This window comes from Bombina bombina, chromosome 3, assembly GCF_027579735.1.
Source record: "Bombina bombina isolate aBomBom1 chromosome 3, aBomBom1.pri, whole genome shotgun sequence".
In the NCBI taxonomy this organism is placed as follows: Eukaryota; Metazoa; Chordata; class Amphibia; order Anura; family Bombinatoridae; genus Bombina; species Bombina bombina.
Window position 1 is genome coordinate 541479850 of NC_069501.1, and position 26676 is coordinate 541506525.

Here is a 26676-nt window from a genome sequence, read left to right on the forward strand (position 1 = left end):
AATCTGACATAAAAAAATTAAAACAACTTTCCAGTATCAAATGTGTTTTGTTCTCTTGGTATCCTTTGTTGAAAAGCAGGTAGGTAGACTCAGGAGCATGCACGTGTCTGCAGCACTGTATGGCAGCAATTCTGCATGAATGCTTTTAATAATGCTATACATTTGCAAGATCACTAGATGGCAGCATAAATATTGCCATACATTGCTCCAGACACGTGCACACTTTCTACCTAGGTATGCTCTTTAACAAAGTATACCATGAGAAAAAAAACAAAATTGAAAAGACGTAAATTGGAAACCTTAAAAATGGTGTTCTCTGTCTGAATCATGAAAAAAAACTTGGATTTCATTTTCCATTTGCTGGGGTTAAATACATAGAAAACTATGGTCAGTAATGCTGTTATGAATTTGAATGGTCCTTTAAAGGTGTAATATAACCAGGAGACACTGATATATTTATCTCAAAGCAACGGCATATATTTGCCTAAGGCATTCCTCATTTGACAGATATTTGTATAAATGTTAGTCATATTTTTAATGTTAAAGTAATACAGGCATACCTCGTTTTTATTGCGCTTCACAGAAATTGCTCTTTTTACAAATTGAAGATTTGTGACAATCCGGTGTCGTGCAACTCATTTTCCCAACATATATACATATAAATACACATATATACACATCTATATATACACACCACCAGTAAAAGAATTGACTCACTGAAGGTTCATATGATAGCATTTTTTAGCAATAAAGTATTTTTAATTAAGGTATGTACATTGTTTTTAGACATCATACTATGGCACACTTAATATATTACAGTATAGTGTAAATCTAACTTTTATGTGCACTGGGCAACTCACTTTATTGCTATATTCACTTTATTGCGGTGGTCTGGAACCCAACCTGCAATATCTGAGGTAACCCTGTATGTGTGAGTGTTTATTAAAAAACAAAACAAACAAAACATTGTGGTTAGGGTTGCACAGATACCATTTTTTATGACTGAGTACAAGTACCGATACTTGTTTTCAAATACTCGCCAATACCAATTACCGATACTTTTTTTTAAATCTCATGTGACAGTTTACCAAACACAATACAGACTAATTATTTAAGATTCCTTCTTTTTAATTATAAAGGACTGTAATTCAAAAGACATTATGAAATAATAAAAAAGTTAACAGAACATGTTTATAAATAAAAAATATTACAATAAAATATTAAATTTAAAGGGGTGATACAATTGGGTTGTAGGTCTGTTATATAACATCAATCTGACATTTGTATGGAGGTTCGGCTCTAAGTTGAACAGTCTTTCACTTTCCACACTACTGCATGGGGCAGAAAGATATTTTTGGGCCATTTTAGCCAGAGCTGGAAATCTGTTTATTAACTGCCCAGTACTTCAGGGGTTTGTCTGAATGATGTACAGTGATCTCTCCTACAATAATACAAATAACAGCAATTTCTATTGGCAGAACAGTAGTAAACAATTTTTAGTTTAGTCTCCACTCCAGTTTAAAATGAAATGGGAACCTGCAGCTGAAAAAACGCCACAAGGTAGCATATGGGTAGGAAGTGGAGGTATCGGTTTAAGTATCGGTGCATTTGCACGAGTACAAGTACTCATGCAAATACTTGGTATCGGTACCGATACAAGTATCGGTATCGGTGCATCCCTAATTGTGGTCCCTCAAGTGAACTTCTTCCTTGACTGACCTCTTTAGGGTTGCCACCTCAGCCATGTTTTCCTGGACACTTATGAGTGACACATGCTGCAGGGTGTGCAGGGAGGAACATGTATTGTGTTTCTGGACAGCTCTATTCATATTCCTCCCTGCACACCCTGCAGCATGTGTAACTTATAAGTGTTCTGTATTTTAAGGGACAGGTGGCAACTCTGAGGCTGTCTGGGAAACAGTAGAACAAACATATTGAATTTGCCAAGTCTTACTAACAGACAGATAAAGAAGCTCTGGTTAGAGATTGCAATGCAGAAAAGCTTTTTATCAGTTGGTTACAAAAACTTTATGCCCCTTTAGGCTATTTTTAAGCACGAGTAAAGTGGTGTTGTGTGACTTTGTGTGTTCTGGTTCAGAAAAGATCTGACATGATAGATCTGCAGGGCATAGTTCTAAAAAGATGAATATTCCTGAACAAGTTGCCTTTTTCTGCAGTATTGGTAGAATAACTTTTTAAAAGCTTCTTCTACCATTGCTATCATTTATTCATAAAATGTATCCCAATGCCATAGTGCTGGGTACATAAGTACAGGAACACAGTAATACTGATTGATTGGTTAAAAAATACAGATACATAAAACAGACTAAAGAAAACGGAGGAGGGCGGCTGAGCTACCATTCATGCAGCAGGTGTGGTGGCACCAGGGTCCAAGTGCTGGGTGCCCATAGCATCCAGTCTGTAGATAGGCATGTGCAGAATTTGTACAATCCTAATGCAGGGGGCCCTTTTATTAGTGCAGGTTGCAGGTCCATTAGTCTATCCTCAAAATCATATTTACTATTGCTTACTACTGAGTTACCTTGGCGCGCTCAAAAAAGACATTTTGCACCAGGGCCCTCTGTTGAGTAGGTCTACTACACTAACGAGCTTACAATCTACTGAGGAGACAGAAGGCATAGGGTCTGCTGCGGAAACAAAGCAGTATTTTTATCAGTAAGAATGAATAGAAGATTCAGAGGAGAGGTGGTGAGTCTAAATGTATGGGTATTCAAAGAGCGTGCAAAGCTATGCAAGGTGTAAGAAAGTCTGATGGAGAAGGTTAGAGAGTTCTAGAGAGAGAGTGAGAGCAGCATGGCACTTGGATATGACAGGGAAGGAGTGGGAGCAGATAGACATAGGTCAGAGGTTGATCAAAGAGTTTTAGTGCACACTCTGCTCTGCTCTGCTGGCTGTGGTATTGCAAAGGTGCTTAAAGGACCACTAAATACAGTATAATTGCATAATAAACAAGTGCATAATAAAAAGACAACACAATAACACCTACTCTGAATTTCAAATAAGCAGTAGTTTCTATTTTGTAAAAAAAAAATTCTCCCATTTTCCGGCCCACTGTATCATGTGACAAACATCAGCCAATCACAGATGAGTATACGTATACCCTGTGAGCTTGTGCACATGCGCAGTAGAAGATTGCTTCCCAGAAAGTGTGTATATTAAAAGAATGTGCAAAATTAAAAAATGGAAGTAAATTGGAAAGTGTCTTAAAACTGCATGCTCTTTTTGAATCGGGTTGGATTTATTTTTTAATTGAGTTTTCCTTAGAGACTAAAACAAAAAAAAATTGTTGTTGACCTTGCTGGGTACTAAATTATACTAGTAAGCTTCTAAGATGGCATCAAACAATCTGTTCAGATAATGCTACTTGGAGAAAAGCCTTTGTGTTAATTTCACTTTTGACTAGAATGTCCCTTTAAATCAATTAATACTAAAAGAAAATAACATCCATGTTAAAATGGTTTTCTATATTAACTATCCTTTGTTTGTACCAAACATAGTTTTGCTTATTAAGTTACAGCAGTGTTTTTCAACCAGTGTGCCGTGGCACACTAGTAACTAGTGTGCCGTGAGAGATCCTCAGGTGTGCCACAGCAGACTGACAACAGTGTGACATATTTTTTAAACTTTGCTTGTTTTTTACTCCCAGTGCAGGGGTAGTTTGTAGGAGGCATGGCATAACAGCACAATACATACAGTATGTGTGTGTTTGTGTGTATGTGTATATTTATATGCTGTATAAGGCTACAATGTGTCATTTTTTTAAAATTTTAAAGGATTTTTTAATGTAAAAAAGTGTGCCACGGCAAAAAAAAGGTTAAAAATCACTGAGTTACAGGGATCCTAAAGTCAGAATTAAACATTCATGATTCAGATAGAGAACACAATGTTAACAAAAAGAAAAAATAATCCAATGAACTTCCTTTATAAAAATGCACAGTCTTTTGATATGCACACTTTCGGGGGGTACAGCTCCTACTGAGCATGTGCAAGAGTTCATAGTGTATACATACAGTATATACGTCTGTGATTCGCTGATTGCTGTCACATGATGGGTGGGGAAGGTCAATTTTGAAATTTGTCAGGAAGAAATCTACTGCTCATTTGAAAAGTGAAATTACATTTCCTTGATATTATGCATTTGTTGCTTATGTAAATTGACTTTATTTAATGTTTTTTTCAACCATCCATGACCCCATGTACATTCCTGAAAAATGCTTTGAGAACTGTGCAGACTGTCATTAGAGAGTATATGTATTTGTGTGTGTGTATGTATATATATATATATATATATATATATATATATATATATATATATATATATATATATATATATATATATATATATATATGTCTCTGTTTTAGAGAGAGTCTGTGATTTTCGTATATTGTTGTATATACCTGATTAATTACTTAAAGGGATATGAAACTCAAAAGTTTGCTTTCATGATTTAGATAGAGCATGTCATTTTAAACAACGTTCCAATTGACTTCTATTACATTTACTTCATTCTCTTGGTATCCTTTGATGAAGGAGCAGCAATGCACTACCTATAACTAGCTGAACACATCTGGTGAACCAATGAAAGAGACATATACATATATATGTGCAGCCACAAATCAGCAGCTAGATCACAGCACCTTAGCTTACCTAGATAATAGAAGTCTATTGGAAAGTTTTTTTTTAATCACATGCTCTGTCCGAATCATGAAAGGAAAATTGATAGATATATATATATATAACACATAGAAACACCCAGCACTCACCAGCTAGCTCACAGCTAAGATAAAATCACAACTGGAAAGGTTAGTCACCGCATCTGGCCAAATGGGAAAGCTCAGGCACCACGTCAAGGTCCTTGACGTGGTGCCTGAGCTTTCCCATTTGGCCAGATGCGGTGACTAACCTTTCCAGTTGTGATTTTATCTTAGCTGTGAGCTAGCTGGTGAGTGCTGGGTGTTTCTATGTGTTATATATATATATGTACAGAGCAAAAATGCTAAATTTTACAATTCTGTAAATTAAGGAATGTAGAATAGGGTTAGAAGTTCAATTGAAAATGAAATAGTACAGTGAGGTGGGGTTACTTGGGTGAGTGCTTTCACTAAAGTTGTAAGGCCCACATTCTTGAAGCGTTAGCTAAGCCTGGTATATATTACGGGGGGGGGGGGCGTAGAGGTGTGACATGACTGTCCAATGATGTTGGGTTTGAGTCACACAATGGGCAATGATTGAATGCGCAGTCACAGGGTGGTCTCAGTATATTAATCTAGCACTGTGCATCTTTAACTAGTCCCCTCATTGCCCCCACTCTCTTTCCCTGAGTCTGTTTAAGAGGCTGAGAGGAAGAAAAGGCCACTTGCTCACTCATTGTTCACATCTCCTATGTGGCTGTCAACGTAATTTTAGGCAATTGCCTACCCAGCACTGCTGGAATTTCACGCCATTATATAAAACTCCCACAAATTCATCAGTTTCTCTCTATTCCTTTTATTTTTTTCCTTTTCAATTTTTACATTTCTATCCGTTTTTTTTCTGCTCTGCTTTTAATCTCTCTTCCCTTTTTATTTTAATTTTTCCTTTCATGTATTATTTTCCTTGATTGTATTTTTTTATGCAATTTATGTATTGCTCATATAAAATGACATACTATATGTGATATTGTTTGTTAGTGCTTTAAAATAGATTTATTTTCATTTTTATATTTTCTAATGTGACTTTCCTCTACTTCACTTTTGTATTTATTGGGTTATGGTCCCCAACACAACTCCCCCCTCCCCCTCTCATTCAGAGTTTCGTTTTCTGTCTTTGATTCACTAAAGATTGAGTCAGCTAAGCCAATTGACAAATGAGTGAGGCGGCACTCTACATATAGGGAACTAGCTTCATCTGATAATAAAGTAAAAGGAGAAATGTCACTTGTTTGTGTCCTCAAATATCAACTGCATCTCTCCTTTTTAAAGGGAGAGTAAATCAAAATTAAACTTTAATGATTCGGATAGGGCATTTAATTTTAAACAACTTTCCAATTTACTTTTATCATCAAATTTGCTTTGATCTCTTGGTATTCTTTGTTGAAAGCTAAACCTAAGTAGGCTCATGCTAATTTCTAAGACCTTGAAGGCTGCCTCTTATCTAAGTGCATTTTGACAGTTTTTCACAGCTAGACAGTGCTAGTTTACATGTGCCATATAGATGACATTGTGCTCACTCCTGTGGGGCTATTTATTAGTCTGCACTGATTGGCTAAATCAATTAACAAATTGAGTCATTACCAGATGGTACAAGCACCTTAGGCTCTCTAAGTAATTGTTGTGTTTAAAATGCTGGTGCACAGTGCATATTTAAATATCCTTTTGAAACCGCTAAAGCTTTTATTAGAAACATTTTTTGCTAATACATGTGTGTTACAAAAAAAGGTTATATTCAAAACTAAAATCCATCCATGTGGATTTCAGTTGTGGCTGGAATGTCCCTTTAACTCCCTGCAAAGGGGTTAACATGTTGAAATTGTCTCCAGAGCAGCAATTCACTACTGGGAACTAGCTAAACACATCTGGTGAACCAGTGGCAAGATGTACAAACACCAGTCAGCTTGCAGTAATGCATTGCTGCCCCTGAGCCTACCTAAGTGTGCTTTTCAACATAGGATACTAAGAAAACAAAGTAAATTGCTAATAGAATTGAAAAGTCTAATTTTGACTTTTATGTCCTTTTGTGACTTCTATCCTGGCCCACACAAATTATACATATTTTTGGAACCATGTTATATTCCATTTTTTCAGCTAAGCATGTTGGCTCTGATACGAAGATGAGCCATCTTGGGACCTAGTCAGACACTTAAGTGTCTATTTCATATTGGCAGCATATACACTTCTCTGAACCTTTTATTTGAGGACATAAGTTATAAATAGATGTTAGGGAGACTAACCTTTTGAGTGCACTAGCTTTATCTCCAATTATATTGTTGCTTAGCAACACCTAACATGATGGTGTAAAGACTGTTTTGGACTTGCAACCTTTACCTGTGTTGACTCAGCAGACTCAAGAGCAACAGACTTTTATGGTTTGTTAATACAGTACAATGTAATATAGTGCAACATATTTATATAACTCAAGTCAACATCATTTTTAATTATAATTTTATTGAATATTTGTGGGTTTTTATATTTTACACATTTTAAAATACCAGTCATAAAGGGCATTTTTGCCCCTTTATGCCAAGGAGAGTGAGATGAAAAGTTTAGTCCATTAGCAACAGCATATAAGTTTAAAGCTGGTAAAAATCGACTTGGTGTAAACTGCATGAGAATTATTTAACTCTGCTGTATAGTTTGGAGAGCATAATAATAAAATTCAACAGCCAGATAGATTATTATTATTATTATTATTATTATTATTTTAACAAACTTATGTAATTAGTTTCAGTTTGTCTTAAAACAGGTCTATTCCCTACACCAGTTGCCTTATTGATTTTTTTTTTTTAATTATGATGTATAACTGGAACATCAAAACAAATAATCAAAAGGAAAAAGAAAAAGATCCAACAGGTATTGTTAAAATTAACTTTTTTTTAAACGTGTTCACTGAAATGTTCACATTGACAATTATTCTTGCTTTCAAATACATTCAAATATATTTCAATAAAAAACTACTTTCAAATGTTCTCTAAGTTAAAGTTTTACAATCATCCGAATACCTCTCTCTCTTTCTCTTGCTCTCTTGTTGCTCTCTCATTATCTCTCATTCTCGTTTGTTCTCTTTTTCACTCTCTCTAACTAATACCTTTAGTGAATAAAAAAACAATAACCTTAAAGGGACATGAAACCCAAAGTTTTTTTTTCTTTTATGATTCAGGCAGAGCAACTTTCCAATTTACTTAATTTATAAAAAGTGCTCCATTCTCTTAGTATTCTTTGTTGAAGGAGCAGCTAAGCACTATTGGGAAGTAACTGAACACACCTGGTGAACCAGTGAAAATTAGGTATTTGTGTGCAGCCACCAATAAGCAGCTAGCTCTGAATAATTCATTACGGCTTCTGAGCCTACCTAGGTATGCTTTTCAACTAAGGATGCCAGTAGAATGAAGCAAATGATTTAATAGAATCATGAAGGAACCTCTCTCTCTCTTTCTCTCTGCTCTCTCTCTTCTCTTTCTCTCTTTTTTTCTCTTATGTTTACACTTAAAGGGACATTAAACACTTTGAGATGGTAATATAATATGATAAATTGTATATAATAAAACAACTCGGCAATATACTTTCATTATTTATTTTGTCCTCTTTGCCTGTAATTCCATTCTGAAATTGTGAGCTTTTCAGTTCCGGTTAGAAATGGAAGTGCAGAACACTGTTAAATCCAGCACAACCATTGGCTGCACACTCTAGTGACCTATGTATAACTGACCCTAATTGGCCACAGCAGGGAAGTTACAACATGGCAGCTCCCAGTGTTTTATAGACATTAAAACTTTACACTTATTTTGGCACTTTTTAAACAACTAATGAAACTTTAAAAAATACATTTACATGTTAGTCAAGGACTAATCTTTTCTTTGAATGCATCATTCTATCTAGCATTTATTTAGTGTTTAATGTCCCTTTAAAGGGACATGAAACCCAATTTTTTTCTTTCATGATTTAGAAAGAGCGTGCAATTTTAAACAACTTTCTAATGTACTTCTATTATCTAATTTGTTTCATTCTCTTGATATTCTTTGATGAAAAGCATATCTAGATAGGCTCAGTAGCTACTGATTGGTGGCTGCAATATAGATGCCTCATGTGATTGGCTCACACATGTGCATTGCTATTTCTTCAACAAAGGATATCTAAAAAAATGAAACAAATTAGATAATAGAAGTAAATTTGAATGTTGTTTAAAATTGTATTCTCTACCTGAATCATGAAAGAAAATGTTGGGTTTAGTGTCCCTTTAAGCAAAAGGTGTTTGATTTACCTTTAAGGAAATTAATATTGAGAATATACTTGGTTTTAGTAGTTTTCCATCAGGGGCAAAACAACTTTTTCAGTGCTGCTGACAAATGTGGGAGTTGTAAAACAACACAATTTTCCTGCAAGGCAAGAGATTGTAATCGGGGCTTTGTTTGAGATTGACATTTATCAGCCCTTCTGTAAATGAGACCTATAAGGGATTTGTGCTTATGAAGGACTGGCATGCTCAAAGAAGGGGATTTTTGAGAATTGCTTTGATACTGAAATATTTATCCAGTAGAATAGAAGAGGCAGAAAAAGATATCAGAAACTGCTGTTTTGTTTTCCACTAAGCTGTAGCAGGCCTCATTTTATGGCATTTCTATTCACGGTTTAAATGTATTTATATTGTGTGTGTATGTGTTGTACCATGGCTTTCCCTATACTTGCACTTGTTTTTTTGTCTGCCTCAGCCTCCTTGTGTGCTGTGCTTCTCTCTGAACGTTGCAGGCTGAGCTGGCGGCCATGTGCTAGTCAGTGGTGCATCTGACAGGCTGCCTGCGTGGAGCTTTTCCTGGCACCTCGTGGCCTGGGCCCTTGACGGTTGCCAGCAGCTGGAAGTAGCACAAGGTCAAAGTATGATATTATGTATACTTAACCAGTTCAGAACCACAAGATCACAACACCACATTGTACATTGTTTTATTAAAGGGACAGTCAACCATAGAATTGTTATTGTTTTAAAAGATAGATAATCCCTTTATTACCCATTCCCCAGTTTTGCATAACCAACACTGTTATATTAATATACTTTTTACCTCTGTGATTACCTTGTATCTAGGAACCTTCTTCCAGCCCCCTGATCACATGACGGTGACTGTTTATTATCTATTGTCTTAAATTTAGCATTGTTTTGTGCTAGATCTTAAATAACTTTCTGTGCCTGAACACAGTGTTATCTATATGGCCCACATGTACTTTCTGTCTCTTTGTGTTGAAAAGAGATTTAAAAAGCATGTGATAAGAGGCAGCCCTCAAAGGCTTAGACATTAGCATGTGAGCCTAACTAGGTTTAGTTTAAACTAAGAATACCAAGAGAAAAAAGCAAATTTGATGATAAAAGTAAATTGGAAAGTCGATTAAAATTAAGTCCTATCTGAATAATGAAAGTTTAATTTATACTTGACTGTCCCTTTAATTAAAGGCCCCTGTATGCAAACATATTTTAAAACCCCCCAGTAATTATATATGTTAAATATTTTGTTGTATGAAATATTAATAGGATATAAAAGCTATTATATATAGAGCTGGTGACTCAAAGTGTAAATATTAAAAGACTGTATATTTTGTTAAAGGGATAGTAAAGTCATAATTAGGCATTCATGATTTAGACAGAACATACAATTTTAAACAACTTTCCAATTTACTTCTATTATTTAATTTGCTTCCGTCTCTTGTTATCCTTTCCTGAAAGGTTTATCTAGGTAAGCTCAGGAGCAGCAGAGAACAGGGCCGGATTGGGCCACCGGGATGCTGCGAAAAATCCAGCTGGGCTGGGCCGGGCTGGCGGTTTCCTAGTCAGACTGTCTCTGGAGACTAACAGTTACAGAGCACAGGCAACGCCAGCGCCGCAACACAGTTAGGGAGCAGAGCGCTGTGGCCGAGCTTGAGCACTAAAATGTCACTGTCAGGCACGCTGACTAGCCTATCCGAATCCGATTGTCACTTATAGAGGTGCACGCTAAGGTAGCCAACAGTTAGCGCTATTGTATTGCACAATGACTACATATACCATGATGCATTGCATGTATTTTTAGTTTGGTTTCCGACTCTGAAGAAGACAATTCTGGTAGAAATTGCGGTGATGTCAGCAGAGAGACGTACAGAGAAGCTTTAGAAGACAGAGAGCGGGAAAGGCGCCCAGAAGCTAAGAGTGTAAAGACTGATACCCTGCGCACCGCTGTGTGTTGTGTGTTTATACCGCTCACTGCGACCCTGCTTGAAATAGCTGCTTCCAAACGTATAGTAGACCAACTCCTGCTCTCACTGTAGAATCTCAAACTTACTCTGTACCCCACACAGCACTGTCTGCCTCCTCCCATGCTGTCACTGCCCTACCTAGCTGCAGAGGCGTAACTAGAAACCACAGGGCCCAGGTGCAAGAATCTAAAAAGGCCCCCCCCCCCAACAAAAAAGGTGAATTTGATGCATATCATTTTTTTTCTACATATAACACATCAGATGACATGTCTGCAAAAGGAGGTACCCTGTGCCCACAGTCTGTGAGATGATCTGACCCCCTATTACTGTATATAATGAGACTGTTTAACCCACCAGTACTGTATATAGTGAGTTAGTGACAGTCTGTAATCTGCCGGTGAGATGGCTGGCCTGACCCTACCAGCCCCAGTACTTTATAAAGTGACAACAGTAGTCAGTGACATGGTCCAGCCCCCCCGTACTGTATATAGTGGTACTGTATAGTGACACTGTTTACCCCCCGCCCCCCCCCCCATGCTGTAGTAACAAGGTCTGTAATTTGCTGGTTCCACAAACATACACACACACACACACACATACATGTATAAATACACACACAGTCACATACATACATACACACACATACATGCATAAATACACACACAGTCACATACATACATACACACACATACATGCATAAATACACACACAGTCACATACATACATACACACACATACATGCATAAATACACACACAGTCACATACATACACACATACACACACATACATGTATAAATACACACACATACATACATACACACACATACATGCATAAATACACACACAGTCACATACATACATACACACACATACATGTATAAATACACACACATACATACACACACATACATGTATAAATACACACACATACATACATACACACACATACATGCATAAATACACACACAGTCACATACATACATACACACACATACATGTATAAATACACACACAGTCACATACATACATACACACACATACATGCATAAATACACACACAGTCACATACATACATACACACACATACATGTATAAATACACACACATACATACATACACACACATACATGTATAAATACACACACATACATACATACACACACATACATACATACACACACATACATGTATAAATACACACACATACATACATACACACACATACATGTATAAATACACACACATACATACATACACACACATACATGCATAAATACACACACAGTCACATACATACATACATACACACACATACATGTATAAATACACACACAGTCACATACACACATACACACACATACATGCATAAATACACACACAGTCGCATACATACATACAAACATACACACACGTAAACACCAATTGGTAAAACAAACACTAACCCCTGTAGTCAGAGACACTAGTGAGGCATCCTGTCACACTCCCATGATATCAGTGCAGGCAGTGGCAGGTCAACGTTTTTTATTGAAGAAACTGGTATTCAACAATTTTTCCTGGGCTGCTTTTTATTCCCAGTCTAGCCCTGGCAAAGAGGCAAAGAACCTAGGTTCTAGCTGCTGATTGGTGTATATATATATATATATATATATATATATATATATATATATATATATATATATATACAGATTGCCATTAGCTCACCCATGTGTTCAGTTAGAAACCAGTAGTGCATTGCTGCTCCTTCAACAAATGATACCAAGAGAATGAAGCAAATTTGATAATAGAAGTAAGCTAGAAAGTTGTTTAAATTTGTATGTTCTACCTAAATCATGAACAAAGTTTTTGGGTTTCATGTCCAATTAATGGAAGTAAATTGGAAAGTTATTTAAAATAGCATGCTCTATCTGAATCATGAAAGTTTAATTTTGACTTCAGGGTCCCTTTAAATTCAAATACTCTGAATCATGAAAGAAAAGTTTGGGGTTTCATGTCCCTTCAACTATGTGGCATTGATTCTACAAGTTTATTTAACATTTTACAGTCTACATTATTTCATTACTCCTTTAGTGCATACCAGAGAAAAAGCCATGCCCGTTCTTGTCCTGCCCTTCAAATGCACCAGGCACTGTTTTTAATGTGTGTTTACCATTTTAAACCAGAAGGAATGACAAATCTATGTAGAAGTAGTATTTATCTAGGGCCAAAGTGTGGTTGATCTTGTGCCAGTACCACTCCAGTATAGGCAAAGCATCCTCACATCTGTATATTTCCTGCACCATATTTAAAGGGACATGAAATCAAACAATTTTCTCCAACATAGGTGTGTCCGGTCCACGGCGTCATCCTTACTTGTGGGATATTCTCTTCCCCAACAGGAAATGGCAAAGAGCCCAGCAAAGCTGGTCACATGATCCCTCCTAGGCTCCGCCTACCCCAGTCATTCTCTTTGCCGTTGTACAGGCAACATCTCCACGGAGATGGCTTAGAGTTTTTTAGTGTTTAACTGTAGTTTTTATTATTCAATCAAGAGTTTGTTATTTTAAAATAGTGCTGGTATGTACTATTTACTCAGAAACAGAAAAGAGATGAAGATTTCTGTTTGTATGAGGAAAATGATTTTAGCAACCGTTACTAAAATCCATGGCTGTTCCACACAGGACTGTTGAGAGGAATTAACTTCAGTTGGGGGAACAGTGAGCAGTCTCTTGCTGCTTGAGGTATGACACATTCTAACAAGACGATGTAATGCTGGAAGCTGTCATTTTCCCTATGGGATCCGGTAAGCCATGTTTATTAAGATTGTAAATAAGGGCTTCACAAGGGCTTATTAAGACTGTAGACTTTTTCTGGGCTAAATCGATTCATTATTAACACATATTTAGCCTTGAGGAATCATTTAATCTGGGTATTTTGATAAGTTTATATCGGCAGGCACTTTTTTAGACACCTTTCTCTTTAGGGGCTTTCCCAAATCATAGGCAGAGCCTCATTTTCGCGCCGGTGTTGCGCACTTGTTTTTTGAGAGGCATGACATGCAGTCGCATGTGTGAGGAGCTCTGATACATAGAAAAGACTTTCTGAAGGCGTCATTTGGTGGGGAAGAGAAGGGTCCCTTCTAGCTGTGCTAAGACCAAGGGGCATTGCTGTAGTACCTTACTTGGACGACATTCTGATTCAAGCGTCGTCCCTTCCTCAAGCAAAGGCTCACACGGACATTGTCCTGGCCTTTCTCAGATCTCACGGATGGAAAGTGAACGTGGAAAAGAGTTCTCTATCTCCGTCAACAAGGGTTCCCTTCTTGGGGACAATAATAGACTCCTTAGAAATGAGGATTTTTTCTGACAGAGGCCAGAAAAACAAAACTTCTAGACTCTTGTCGGATACTTCATTCCGTTCCTCTTCCTTCCATAGCGCAGTGCATGGAAGTGATAGGTTTGATGGTAGCGGCAATGGACATAGTTCCTTTTGCGCGCATTCATCTAAGACCATTACAACTGTGCATGCTCAGTCAGTGGAATGGGGACTATACAAACTTGTCTCCGAGGATACAAGTAAATCAGAGGACCAGAGACTCACTCCGTTGGTGGCTGTCCCTGGACAATCTGTCACAAGGGATGACCTTCCGCAGACCAGAGTGGGTCATTGTCACGACCGACGCCAGTCTGATGGGCTGGGGCGCGTCTGGGGATCCCTGAAAGCTCAGGGTCTTTGGTCTCGGGAAGAATCTCTTCTACCGATAAATATTCTGGAACTGAGAGCGATATTCAATGCTCTCAAGGCTTGGCCTCAGCTAGCGAGGGCCAAGTTCATACGGTTTCAATCAGACAACATGACAACTGTTGCGTACATCAACCATCAGGGGGGAACAAGGAGTTCCCTGGCGATGGAAGAAGTGACCAAAATCATTCTATGGGCGGAGTCTCACTCCTGCCACCTGTCTGCTATCCACATCCCAGGAGTGGAAAATTGGGAAGCGGATTTTCTGAGTCGTCAGACATTGCATCCGGGGGAGTGGGAACTCCATCCGGAAATCTTTGCCCAAGTCACTCAACTGTGGGGCATTCCAGACATGGATCTGATGGCCTCTCGTCAGAACTTCAAAGTTCCTTGCTACGGGTCCAGATCCAGGATCCCAAGGCGGCTCTAGTGGATGCACTAGTAGCACCTTGGACCTTCAAACTAGCTTATGTATTCCCGCCGTTTCCTCTCATCCCCAGGCTGGTAGCCAGGATCAATCAGGAAAGGGCGTCGGTGATCTTGATAGCTCCTGCGTGGCCACGCAGGACTTGGTATGCAGATCTGGTGAATATGTCATCGGCTCCACCATGGAAGCTACCTTTGAGACGAGACCTTCTTGTTCAAGGTCCGTTCGAACATCCGAATCTGGTCTCACTCCAGCTGACTGCTTGGAGATTGAACGCTTGATCTTATCGAAGCGAGGGTTCTCAGATTCTGTTATCGATACTCTTGTTCAGGCCAGAAAGCCTGTAACTAGAAAGATTTACCACAAAATTTGGAAAAAATATATCTGTTGGTGTGAATCTAAAGGATTCCCTTGGGACAAGGTTAAGATTCCTAAGATTCTATCCTTCCTTCAAGAAGGATTGGAAAAAGGATTATCTGCAAGTTCCCTGAAGGGACAGATTTCTGCCTTGTCTGTGTTACTTCACAAAAAGCTGGCAGCTGTGCCAGATGTTCAAGCCTTTGTTCAGGCTCTGGTTAGAATCAAGCCTGTTTACAAACCTTTGACTCCTCCTTGGAGTCTCAACTTAGTTCTTTCAGTTCTTCAGGGGGTTCCGTTTGAACCCTTACATTCCGTTGATATTAAGTTATTATCTTGGAAAGTTTTGTTTTTGGTTGCAATTTCTTCTGCTAGAAGAGTTTCAGAATTATCTGCTCTGCAGTGTTCTCCTCCTTATCTGGTGTTCCATGCAGATAAGGTGGTTTTACGTACTAAACCTGGTTTTCTTCCAAAAGTTGTTTCTAACAAAAACATTAACCAGGAGATTATCGTACCTTCTCTGTGTCCGAAACCAGTTTCGAAGAAGGAACGTTTGTTGCACAATTTGGATGTTGTTCGCGCTCTAAAATTCTATTTAGATGCTACAAAGGATTTTAGACAAACATCTTCCTTGTTTGTTGTTTATTCCGGTAAAAGGAGAGGTCAAAAAGCAACTTCTACCTCTCTCTCTTTTTGGATTAAAAGCATCATCAGATTGGCTTACGAGACTGCCGGACGGCAGCCTCCCGAAAGAATCACAGCTCATTCCACTAGGGCTGTGGCTTCCACATGGGCCTTCAAGAACGAGGCTTCTGTTGATCAGATATGTAGGGCAGCGACTTGGTCTTCACTGCACACTTTTACCAAATTTTACAAGTTTGATACTTTTGCTTCTTCTGAGGCTATTTTTGGGAGAAAGGTTTTGCAAACCGTGGTGCCTTCCATTTAGGTGACCTGATTTGCTCCCTCCCTTCATCCGTGTCCTAAAGCTTTGGTATTGGTTCCCACAAGTAAGGATGACGCCGTGGAGCCGGACACACCTATGTTGGAGAAAACAGAATTTATGTTTACCTGATAAATTACTTTCTCCAACGGTGTGTCCGGTCCACGGCCCGCCCTGGTTTTTTAATCAGGTCTGATAATTTATTTTCTTTAACTACAGTCACCACGGTTTCATATGGTTTCTCCTATGCAAATATTCCTCCTTAACGTCGGTCGAATGACTGGGGTAGGCGGAGCCTAGGAGGGATCATGTGACCAGCTTTGCTGGGCTCTTTGCCATTTCCTGTTGGGGAAGAGAATATCCCACAAGTAAGGATGACGCCGTGGACCGGACACACCGTTGGAGAAAGTAATTTATCAGGTAAACATAAATTCTGTTTTCTTTTATGATTCAGATAGAACATACATCCTTAACCCTTTGAGTGCTAAGCTGAATTCTATATTTTTCTGTTTTTTACTATTTTAAAAAAACTTTTTTTTAAACTTTTTTATTGTTCCCCCCAGACTTATACCATTGGAAAGGTTAGGCGATTACCTTTCCAATAGTGGGTCTTGGGGGTCTGTAGCTGCTTAGATTCCTGAGATACAGGTTTCTAAGCAGCATGCCCCCTTTCTCTATACTTTGTATGGACAATTTTAAATAAAGTTGTGCGGTGACGTCATCACGTCATTGCGCGTGACGTCACCGCACGTAACGGGAAGCCCCGGCGATGCCTGTCACTATGCAGGCCCGATCACCGGGGTAGGAGCTGGTGGGGGCCCCCAGATTGGAAAAAAGTAGTTAAGTGCAAATGACGGCTCTGAGCCGTCATTAGCACTCAAGGGGTTAAACAACTTCTGTTTCTTGATATCCTTTTGTTGAAGGAGCAGCAATCCACTACTGGGAGCTAGCTGAACACATCGGGTGAATCCAATGAAAAAGAAGCATATATGTGCAGCCACCAATCAACATCTAACTCCCAGTAGTGAATCACTGCACCTGAGCCTACATAGGTATGCTTTTCAACCAAGAGAATTCTGCAAATTAGATAATTGAAGGAAACTAGAAAGTTGCTTTAAAATGTATGTTCCATCTGAGTCATGAAAGTTTCATTCTGACTTTACTGTCCCTTTTAATTAACACTCCGTGATTGCAACCGAAAAAAATAATAATCATATTTTGAGTAGTTAGTAAGCAGAATGTTTCTTCCAGTCTTAACACTATGTAATTTCTGTAATATTTAGCCCACTCTAAACATTTAGCTTTTTTCAACAAAGAAGTGTTTTAGTGGCCATTTTTCTGCCATTAGACCACACTTTGCCAGTCTTCTTTATACAGTGCTTTTGCTTCTTGGGGTTACAGTAGTGGGTGCAAATACTGGTTTAGCCTGTGATTAGGTTAGCTCGATTCACTGGTCTTCTGATGATGTGGTCACTGCAACTGGCAGTTGGTATTGTTTTAGGTGAACAGTAAACTTCTTGAGATTTTGTATAAACGGTTTTGTTAAACGTAAAGGAAAAACTTTGCAATATGTTTTAACTATTTATTTAGCCCCCTTTTCATTTAATTTAGTTCTGAAAATTGAGCAATTTTTTTATTTCTCTGAACTTGTACTCTGCTGACTTGGTTATATATATGTCCCTAATTGTCTTTATCAGATAACAACGGCAAAATAATGCATTTTATACTAAGGGCTAGATTTATTATAGCTGAGGCGTACAGGGGCGCGTATACGCGCCCCTGTACGCCTCAGCTCACCTGTGGCTTAGCGAAATTACACGCAGGTATTCGGCATTACACACAAGCGCAATTTTGCGCTCGTGTGCAATCCTGCCCCCTGCCCGCGCACAGCCAATCACGCGCGGGCAGGAGCTGTCAATCTCCTCGGTCGGACTCGACCGAGGAGATTGAATTTCGCCAGTTTAGAGGTGGCGAAGAGCGTTATCAAGCAGCGGTCTGGTGACCGCTGCTTGATAAATCACGGCGAGCAAGTTCTTGTGAGAACTTGCTGCCGTAGGGGCTTCATAAATCTAGCCATAAGTTTGTGACAGTGGCTAGTCCGGTTGTCTGTGGTTTAAAGATCAGATTGGCAGTAAAAAAGCTTCTTAGGAATTCATTGCTTACTGGTTGATGGGGACAACTCTCGCATCTATATTGGTGGATTGGAAAAAACTAGTAAATTTATTTAACATATGCACATTCTTTATTTACAAAATATAATGGATATTATAAAACTCTCTCTGTTTTTTTTTAAACAGACAAAAAAATTGTATAATATCCACTTTAAAACAGTTTCTCCTATTCAGTTTATTGAAGATGGTTAAAGTAATGGTAAATTCGAGCATTTAACAAAAGCTCTGATTAAACATCACTAAAAATAAATAAATAAATAACATGTAAAAAAGGGTGCTAAACTCATCTTTTCTGTGACATTGGACATCGCTAAACTCAGTGGCTCGGGCCGCCCACGACACATCAGTCTTCTACCAATGAGGTGACGCTTGTGCCTCTAAACCAATAGCCGTGCGTGCATACAGAACACTGTCACTGTTGACACACACGGCTATTGGTTTAAAGGTGCAAACGTCACCTCATTGAAGGAGACCGATGTCCCATTGGGCGGCCCGGAGTCGCTGAGTTTAGCAATGTGCAACGGCACAGACAGGGTGAGTTTAGCACCTTTTTTTTTACATATGTGATCACTTAAACTCCCCCTAATTTTTAGTGATGGTAAATCCGAGCGTTTGTTATACGCTTGGATTTACCATCACTTTAATGAAATAAAATATATATAATTTTACTTGGTAATTGATAAATTATGTAGTTTGGCATCAGCGTTCAGCACTCTGTGTCAGTATTAAAGTGGTAGTAAATCCTAGCGTTTTTGAATTAATGGGACTTGGCTGTGCTACAAATAAAGGGGACTCTCAGTAATGAAGAATAAAAAACTTCATGCTGAAAGTACCTTTATTTGCAACTAGTTTATGCCAAGTTGAGAGCCTCCGGCACACATGGCTTAACACTATTTCCTTGATGACGTGACATTTTAAAGGGACATAAAACAAGTTAGGATAGAGACAAAATATAATATGTACTTTAATTACTTTACCTGCAAATTTATACTGCAGTACCTCGCCATTAACCCTTTCTTTTTAGTTTCTGAATTGTAAAGCTCTAACTCCCCCCACACATTTCCTTCTATGGCTGTATCTATATCTATTGTTGTTTTGGTAGAAGTTAAAAGTGCATAGGGATTATTTGCTGGAGCATGCATAGAAGCTGTGAACTTAGTTGAAATACAATGTCTGTGTCTAAACACTGATAAGGGTGTGTGGAGTTGGCTATTGCAGGCAGTTTAGTTATGTAATTCATTTTGCTTATTTTTGAAAATTATTTTAAAATATTTGCTAGCAATTTTTAAACAATTGTTTTATGCATATTATTTTTAATTCATTAACCCTTTTAGGTTATGCACAGATCTCAACCTGTTTTATGTCCCTTTAAGCTCTTAGCCAATAGTGTGCAAGCCATCCAACATAATGCCGATTGGCCTGCACGGCTATTGGCTAAGACGTGGAAACGTCACCTCATTGAGAAAAAAATAGTGTTCTGCCGTGGGTGGCCGGTGGTGCTTGGCATACACTGCAGTCAAACAAAGGTACTTTCAGCATGAAGTTTTTTTATACTTTATGACTAAGAGTCCCCTTTATGTGTAGCACTGGTAAGTCCTAGCGTTTCAAAAACTCTAGGATTTACCATCACGTTAAGCCAGGCAGACAGCTGATAGATCTGTGGTTAGGGCTGAACCCCAGACAGGGGAACTATGCTGACAGGTGCGGCATTACTAACAGTCCTGGAGAGGCCAGCTGTGTCATAGAATGTGCTTAGAGGCAGCTGTAATGCTCTGTCCTCACAATCTTCAATAACTGATGGGCTTGCATTGTTAGGCATCGGGGAAGAATGTGTTCATTAAAGGGACATTATACACTCGTTTTTTCTTTGCATGAATGTTTTGTAGATGATCTATTTATATAGCCCATAAAGTTTTTTTTGTTTTTTTTTAAATGGATAGTTTTGCTTTTATTTAAGTAACATTGCTCTGATTTTCAGACTCCAAACCAAGCCCCAAAGTTTTAGGAGAATACCGACGTATACCTACTCCAGCTTGCTTCTGTTTGTGTAAAGGGTTTTTTCATATGCGGGGGAGTGTCTGATATTTCCCACTTGCAGTGGTTGTTCCAGTAACCTTTTAAACAGAGCTAAACTGGAAGCTTCTAAGTACATTTTTAAATGGTTTTATACTGAATTTTTTTATCTGTATCTGTGCATATTATTACATGCAGTTATATGAAAATTGGTGTATACTGTCCCTTTAACAATGAGTAAATGCTGATACCATTGACTATCTGAGACAAGCTGCTCCCTTCTCAGTTTTGGCTTTGTATTGATCGTGTTTGACAGCATTTGGCCAGTCAATGACTTTTTTGCTATCTTTAGCTCTGGAAATCCCCTTTTAATTTTCATGCTTCTAATGTGTCTGCTGTGTTTTGGGAAAGCGAAAATGTTTGCAAAATAGGCAGGAACACCTTTGGATTTGCTGTGACCTAAAGTATTCCTGTATAATTTACTTGTAAGGTTAGATAACCATATGTATTGGTTAATGTATTCAGTGATAATATTAATACATATTGGGCATGCACATATTTAAAGGGACACTGAACTCAAATTGTTTCTTTAATGATTCAGACTGAGCATGCAATTTTAAGCAACTTTCTAATATACTCCCATTATCAATTTTTCTTCGTTCTCTTGCTATCTTTATTTGAAAAAGAAGGCATCTAAGCTAAGGAGCCAGACAATTTTGGTTCAGGCTCTGGACAGCACTTGTTTATTGGTGGGTGCATGTATCCACCAATCAGCAAGAACAACTCAGGTTGTTCACCAAAAACGGGCCGGCATCTAAACTTACATTCTTGCTTTTCAAATAAAGATACCAAGAGAATGAACAAAATTTGATAACGGGCGTAAATTAGGAAGTTACTTAAAATTGCATGCTCTATCTGAATCACAAAAGTCTTTGTTAAAGGGACACTGAACCCAAAAATTTTCTTTCGTGATTCAGATAGAGCATGAAATTTTAAGCAACTTTCTAATTTACTCTTATTATCAAATTTTCTTCATTCTCTTGGTATGTTTATTTGAAAAGCAAGAATGTAAGTTTAGATGCCGGCCCATTTTTGGTGAACAACCTGGGTTGTCCTTGCTGATTGAACAGCACCAATAAACAATTGCTGTCCATGGGGCTGAACCAAAAATTTGCTGGCTCCTTAGCTTAGATGCCTTCTTTTTCAAATAAAGATAGCAGGAGAACAAAGAAAAATTGATAATAGGAGTAAATTAGAAATTTGCTTAAAATTGCATGCTCTATCTGAATCATGATAGAATTTTTTTGGGTTCAGTGTCCCTTTAAAGAGATTCCTGGAGCACTACTTGGCAGGAAATAATGCTGCCATCTAGTGCTCTTGCAAAAATGTGTAACATTCTTGCAAAACTGCTGCTATATAGTGCTCCAGACACGTGCACGCTCCACAGCTTAACTCCCTGTTTTTCAACAAAGGATGGCAAGGGTACCAAAAAAGTTGCTGATGGAAGTAAATTGTTTCAAATTGCATGCTCTATCTGAATCATCAAAGAATATTGTTTTTATTTCCTTTTTAATAAACTGTAGAAATAGCAGTTAAAGGGTTTAATAATAGTCTTCAGCATATGGGCTGACCTACTTAAAAGGATCTTAGTCATTTTTTAATACGTGCATAGTAAATATCAACAATTATTCATTACCAAAGGTCTGTATACAAAATACATTTTTAAAAGGATTCTCATTTTCTTAACAGGTTTTGTAAACTATGGGCATACTCCTTGAAAAATCTGTGATTGTTTCTAGTATCTCCTTTGATGTAACCAATTATGGTTATAAATAAGCTCCCACACTGATCACGCTATAACTTGCATAAAGACCGTGGGGGGCAGTAGAAAACACCTTTTCAGAATTCAGTCATAGGAAGAACAAGAAAAATAATGATTTGGGGATTTTTTTTCCCTACAATGCATAATTAAACTCAAAATATAATCGCTCATAAATGTTCAGTGTCCCTTTACTATGAATACATTCAGCTCCACACAAATCCTCCTAAACAGCAAAGCTTTTGTATGTGGCATTGTATGTGGCTGTATACCAATTTCCAGTGCCCAAAATCACCCAAAATGGTGGTAATAATAAATCTGGTGAAGAACACAAATCAGCTATGTTCTCATGTGAGAAGTAGTAGCGTGGTGCTTCTGGTTTGGTTTATGGGTTTTATTTCATAGCATCATATAGTTTTAGATCTAGCACATGCCTGCCCAGTTCCTGTTAATACAGGAACTAAAAATGTTCTGTCGTTTGCTCATTCCTGATTGGATGGGTCACATGGCTGGTCTGCTAATGAGCAGGCGCTGGGAGGGAGAAGGGTATAGAACACTTGTCCTGTTTCTGAGCAAGGTTAACCTCTGCATCACTGCTGATGCTTGTGTTTATTTGTTAAAGAGAACATATTTTACCCTTTTTTTTTTCTTTTTTTTTTTGTAAAAACAGATGTTCTTTGTTTGTTTGCTTTTATGCTTGAGGCATGTCAATGTCAATCAATACATCAGTGTTATTCTTTCTTATTAGCCTGTGAACAATCAATCATTTTGGGTCAGCTATAGACAGACATGTATTTTATATTCACCGCTTTAAAGTAACCTTACGGCGGGGGAGGATGTTTATTATGTTTAAATAGTTGCAAATGTTTTAGTGCTGTGTTTGGCAAGCTGGTGTTTTTCATATTGATTTCTAAATCAAATAGACTAAATAATTCTGTTATTCAGCATCACTGTCAATAATGCAAAATGTAATTTTATTATCTCCAGTAATACTACATTACCTACATTATTAAATGTCTTTGCTATAATTCAGAGTCATTTGTTTTACCTTTTTGTCTGTATTGCTTTTAATATTTTTTTTTGTCCTTTGCATTTAATCATCTGCCCCTTTTGTTACTTATGCCTCTTGCTTTCCCATCAGAGTAGCAGTGTCACTTTGTTACTCACCGTGCCTTCTGAGTACTAAAGCTGCTATTCAACTTCTACTAACTTCCTTTAGCGCTCATGTTTGTTATATGCTTTCTTTTGGGGTGCCTGTTGCTTTCTCCTCTTTATGAGCATGTACTGTTATGTTAGATGTTACCTTTTGTCTTTGGACCTCTTCTATCTTATTTGCTCTTGGATGTGGTGTTGACTTCTCCACTTCCTTACTACATGTGTAGCTATGTATTGTGCTCTTCCATTTTTATTTTATTTCTTGGGCAACCCAGAGAGGAACTGAAACACTCCTCTAAGATTGGAGATAAATATTCGCGCACAGGAATATGATATAAATCTGGTCTTTGTCCCACCCCCAAGGATAAACCTCTGGAGTGGACAACCTTGTATTTTGTATTTTTTTTTTTCATCTTAAATATTTAACATTATAAAATTCCCCATTAAACATTGGATTTTTAATTCTGTTTACAATAAGTAATTTCTATAATAACACTGCATTTGAAGTTATTCAATCCTTTTTTTTATTTTAATTATTGTCTGATTAATAATTTTGTAAACTTTCTCCTAGACCTCAGAGATTATGCAGATGAAAAACATGTACAGAAGACCTCACCAGAGCCCCTAACACATGACGCAGACTCCCGGCTAGATGTTGGTCCTGTAAGAACAAAGACACAAGAAGATCCAGACTGCTCCTCATTTGTGGCCCATGATCATATCTCTCCCCAAAAGACTGAGGGGCCCAGCTATCTCTCCACAACTGCTGACCCAGTATTTCCAACACAAACTGAAGTGCCCTGCAGTACAGCGCCTGAAGGCCCCCGGTTACCCCCCGAGGGTCACTGTTCTTCCCCACTCACTGAAGAAATAAGTACATCACCAATACCAGAGGGTCTCAAATCACCAAAAGAAGAGCACATTTTAAATTGTGATGGATCTCCTCAACCCACGGCCCCATCTCCTACTGCTGTGACAAGTCCACGTCAAAAATTAGGTGAGTTATATAAGCCAGTGGTAAATTATGATACATTCATATTAGTTTAGCAATGTCTGTTCAAAGCTCATGAAAGTCAAAACAAACATTTCTTCTGTTATGTGTGATCAGTCCACGGGTCATCATTACTTCTGGGATATAACTCCTCCCCAACAGGAAATGCAAGAGGATTCACCCAGCAGAGCTGCATATAGCTCCTCCCCTCTACGTCACACCCAGTCATTCTCTTGCACCCAACAACTAGATAGGATGTGTGAGAGGACTATGGTGATTATACTTAGTTTTTATAACTTCAATCAAAAGTTTGTTATTTTACAATAGCACCGGAGCGTGTTATTACCTCTCTGGCAGAGTTTGAAGAAGAATCTACCAGAGTTTTTATTATGATTTTAACCGGAGTAGTTAAGATCATATTGCTGTTTCTCGGCCATCTGAGGGAGGTAAAAGCTTCAGATCAGGGGACAGCGGGCAGTTGAATCTGCATTGAGGTATGTAGCAGTTTTTATTTTCTGAATGGAATTGATGAGAAAATCCTGCCATACCGTTATAATGACATGTATGTATACTCTACACTTCAGTATTCTGGGGATGGTATTTCACCGGAATTACTCTGTATAAGTACAATAAACCTTTTAATAGGTATTTTTCATGTTAAACGTTTTTGCTGGAATGTAGAATCGTTTGCATTTCTGAGGTACTGAGTGAATAAATATTTGGGCATTATTTTTCCACTTGGCAGTTGCTTGTTTTAATTATGACAGTTTCGTTTCTCTCTCACTGCTGTGTGTGAGGGGGAGGGGCCGTTTTTGGCGCTCTTTGCTACGCATCAAAAATTTCCAGTCAGTTACTCTTGTATTTTCTGCATGATCCGGTTCATCTCTAACAGAACTCAGGGGTCTTCAAACTTCTTTGGAGGGAGGTAGATTCTCTCAGCAGAGCTGTGAGACTTATATAGTGACTGTGATTAAAAGACGTTGCTCTGTAATTTTTATGTTTCAAATTTAATTAGTGTTACTTTACTAATGGGAACAAACCTTTGCTAAAAGTTGTGTTGTTTTTAAAGATTGATGCTATACCTGTTTTTTCAGTTCATTATTTCAACTGTCATTTAATCGTTTAGTGCTTCTTTGAGGCACAGTACGTTTTTGTTAAATAAGATTGTAACCAAGCTGCATGTTTATTGCTAGTGTGTTAAACATGTCTGATTCAGAGGAAGATACCTGTGTCATTTGTTCCAATGCCAAGGTGGAGCCCAATAGAAATTTATGTACTAACTGTATTGATGCTACTTTAAATAAAAGCCAATCTGTACAAATTGAACAAATTTCACCAAACAGCGAGGGGAGAGTTATGCCGACTAACTCGCCTCACGTGTCAGTACCTGCATCTCCCGCCCGGGAGGTGCGTGATATTATGGCGCCTAGTACATCTGGGCAGCCATTACAGATAACATTACAAGATATGGCTACTGTTATGACTGAAGTTTTGGCTAAATTACCAGAACTAAGAGGCAAGCGTGATCACTCTGGGGTGAGAACAGAGTGCGCTGATAATTCTAGGGCCATGTCTGATACTGCGTCACAGCTTGCAGAGCATGAGGACGGAGAGCTTCATTCTGTGGGTGACGGTTCTGATCCAAGCAGATTGGATTCAGATATTTCAAATTTTAAATTTAAATTGGAAAACCTCCGTGTATTACTATGGGAGGTCTTAGCGGCTCTTAATGATTGTAACACTGTTGCAATACCAGAGAAATTGTGTAGGTTGGATAAATACTTTGCGGTACCGGCGAGTACTGACGTTTTTCCTATACCTAAGAGATTAACTGAAATTGTTACTAAGGAGTGGGATAGACCCGGTGTGCCGTTCTCACCCCCTCCAATATTTAGAAAGATGTTTCCAATAGACGCCACCACACGGGACTTATGGCAAACGGTCCCTAAGGTGGAGGGAGCAGTTTCTACTTTAGCTAAGCGCACCACTATCCCGGTGGAGGATAGCTGTGCTTTTTCAGATCCTATGGATAAAAAATTAGAGGGTTACCTTAAGAAAATGTTTGTTCAACAAGGTTTTATATTGCAACCCCTTGCATGCATCGCGCCGATTACGGCTGCGGCAGCATTTTGGATTGAGTCTCTGGAAGA

The 26676-nt window shown here is 38.3% G+C and overlaps 1 protein-coding gene across 4 annotated transcripts in view; it reads left to right on the forward strand.

Annotated features, from left to right (window-relative positions):
• MAP7D1 (MAP7 domain containing 1) overlaps nucleotides 1–26676 on the forward strand; it is a 216799-nt gene that overhangs the window by 88622 nt on the left and 101501 nt on the right. For all 4 annotated transcript variants that reach the window (XM_053707015.1, XM_053707014.1, XM_053707018.1 and 1 more), the window contains exon 2: nucleotides 24107–24532. In XM_053707015.1, the coding sequence (XP_053562990.1) occupies nucleotides 24107–24532 (426 nt within the window). The remainder of the gene's footprint in view (nucleotides 1–24106; nucleotides 24533–26676) is intronic.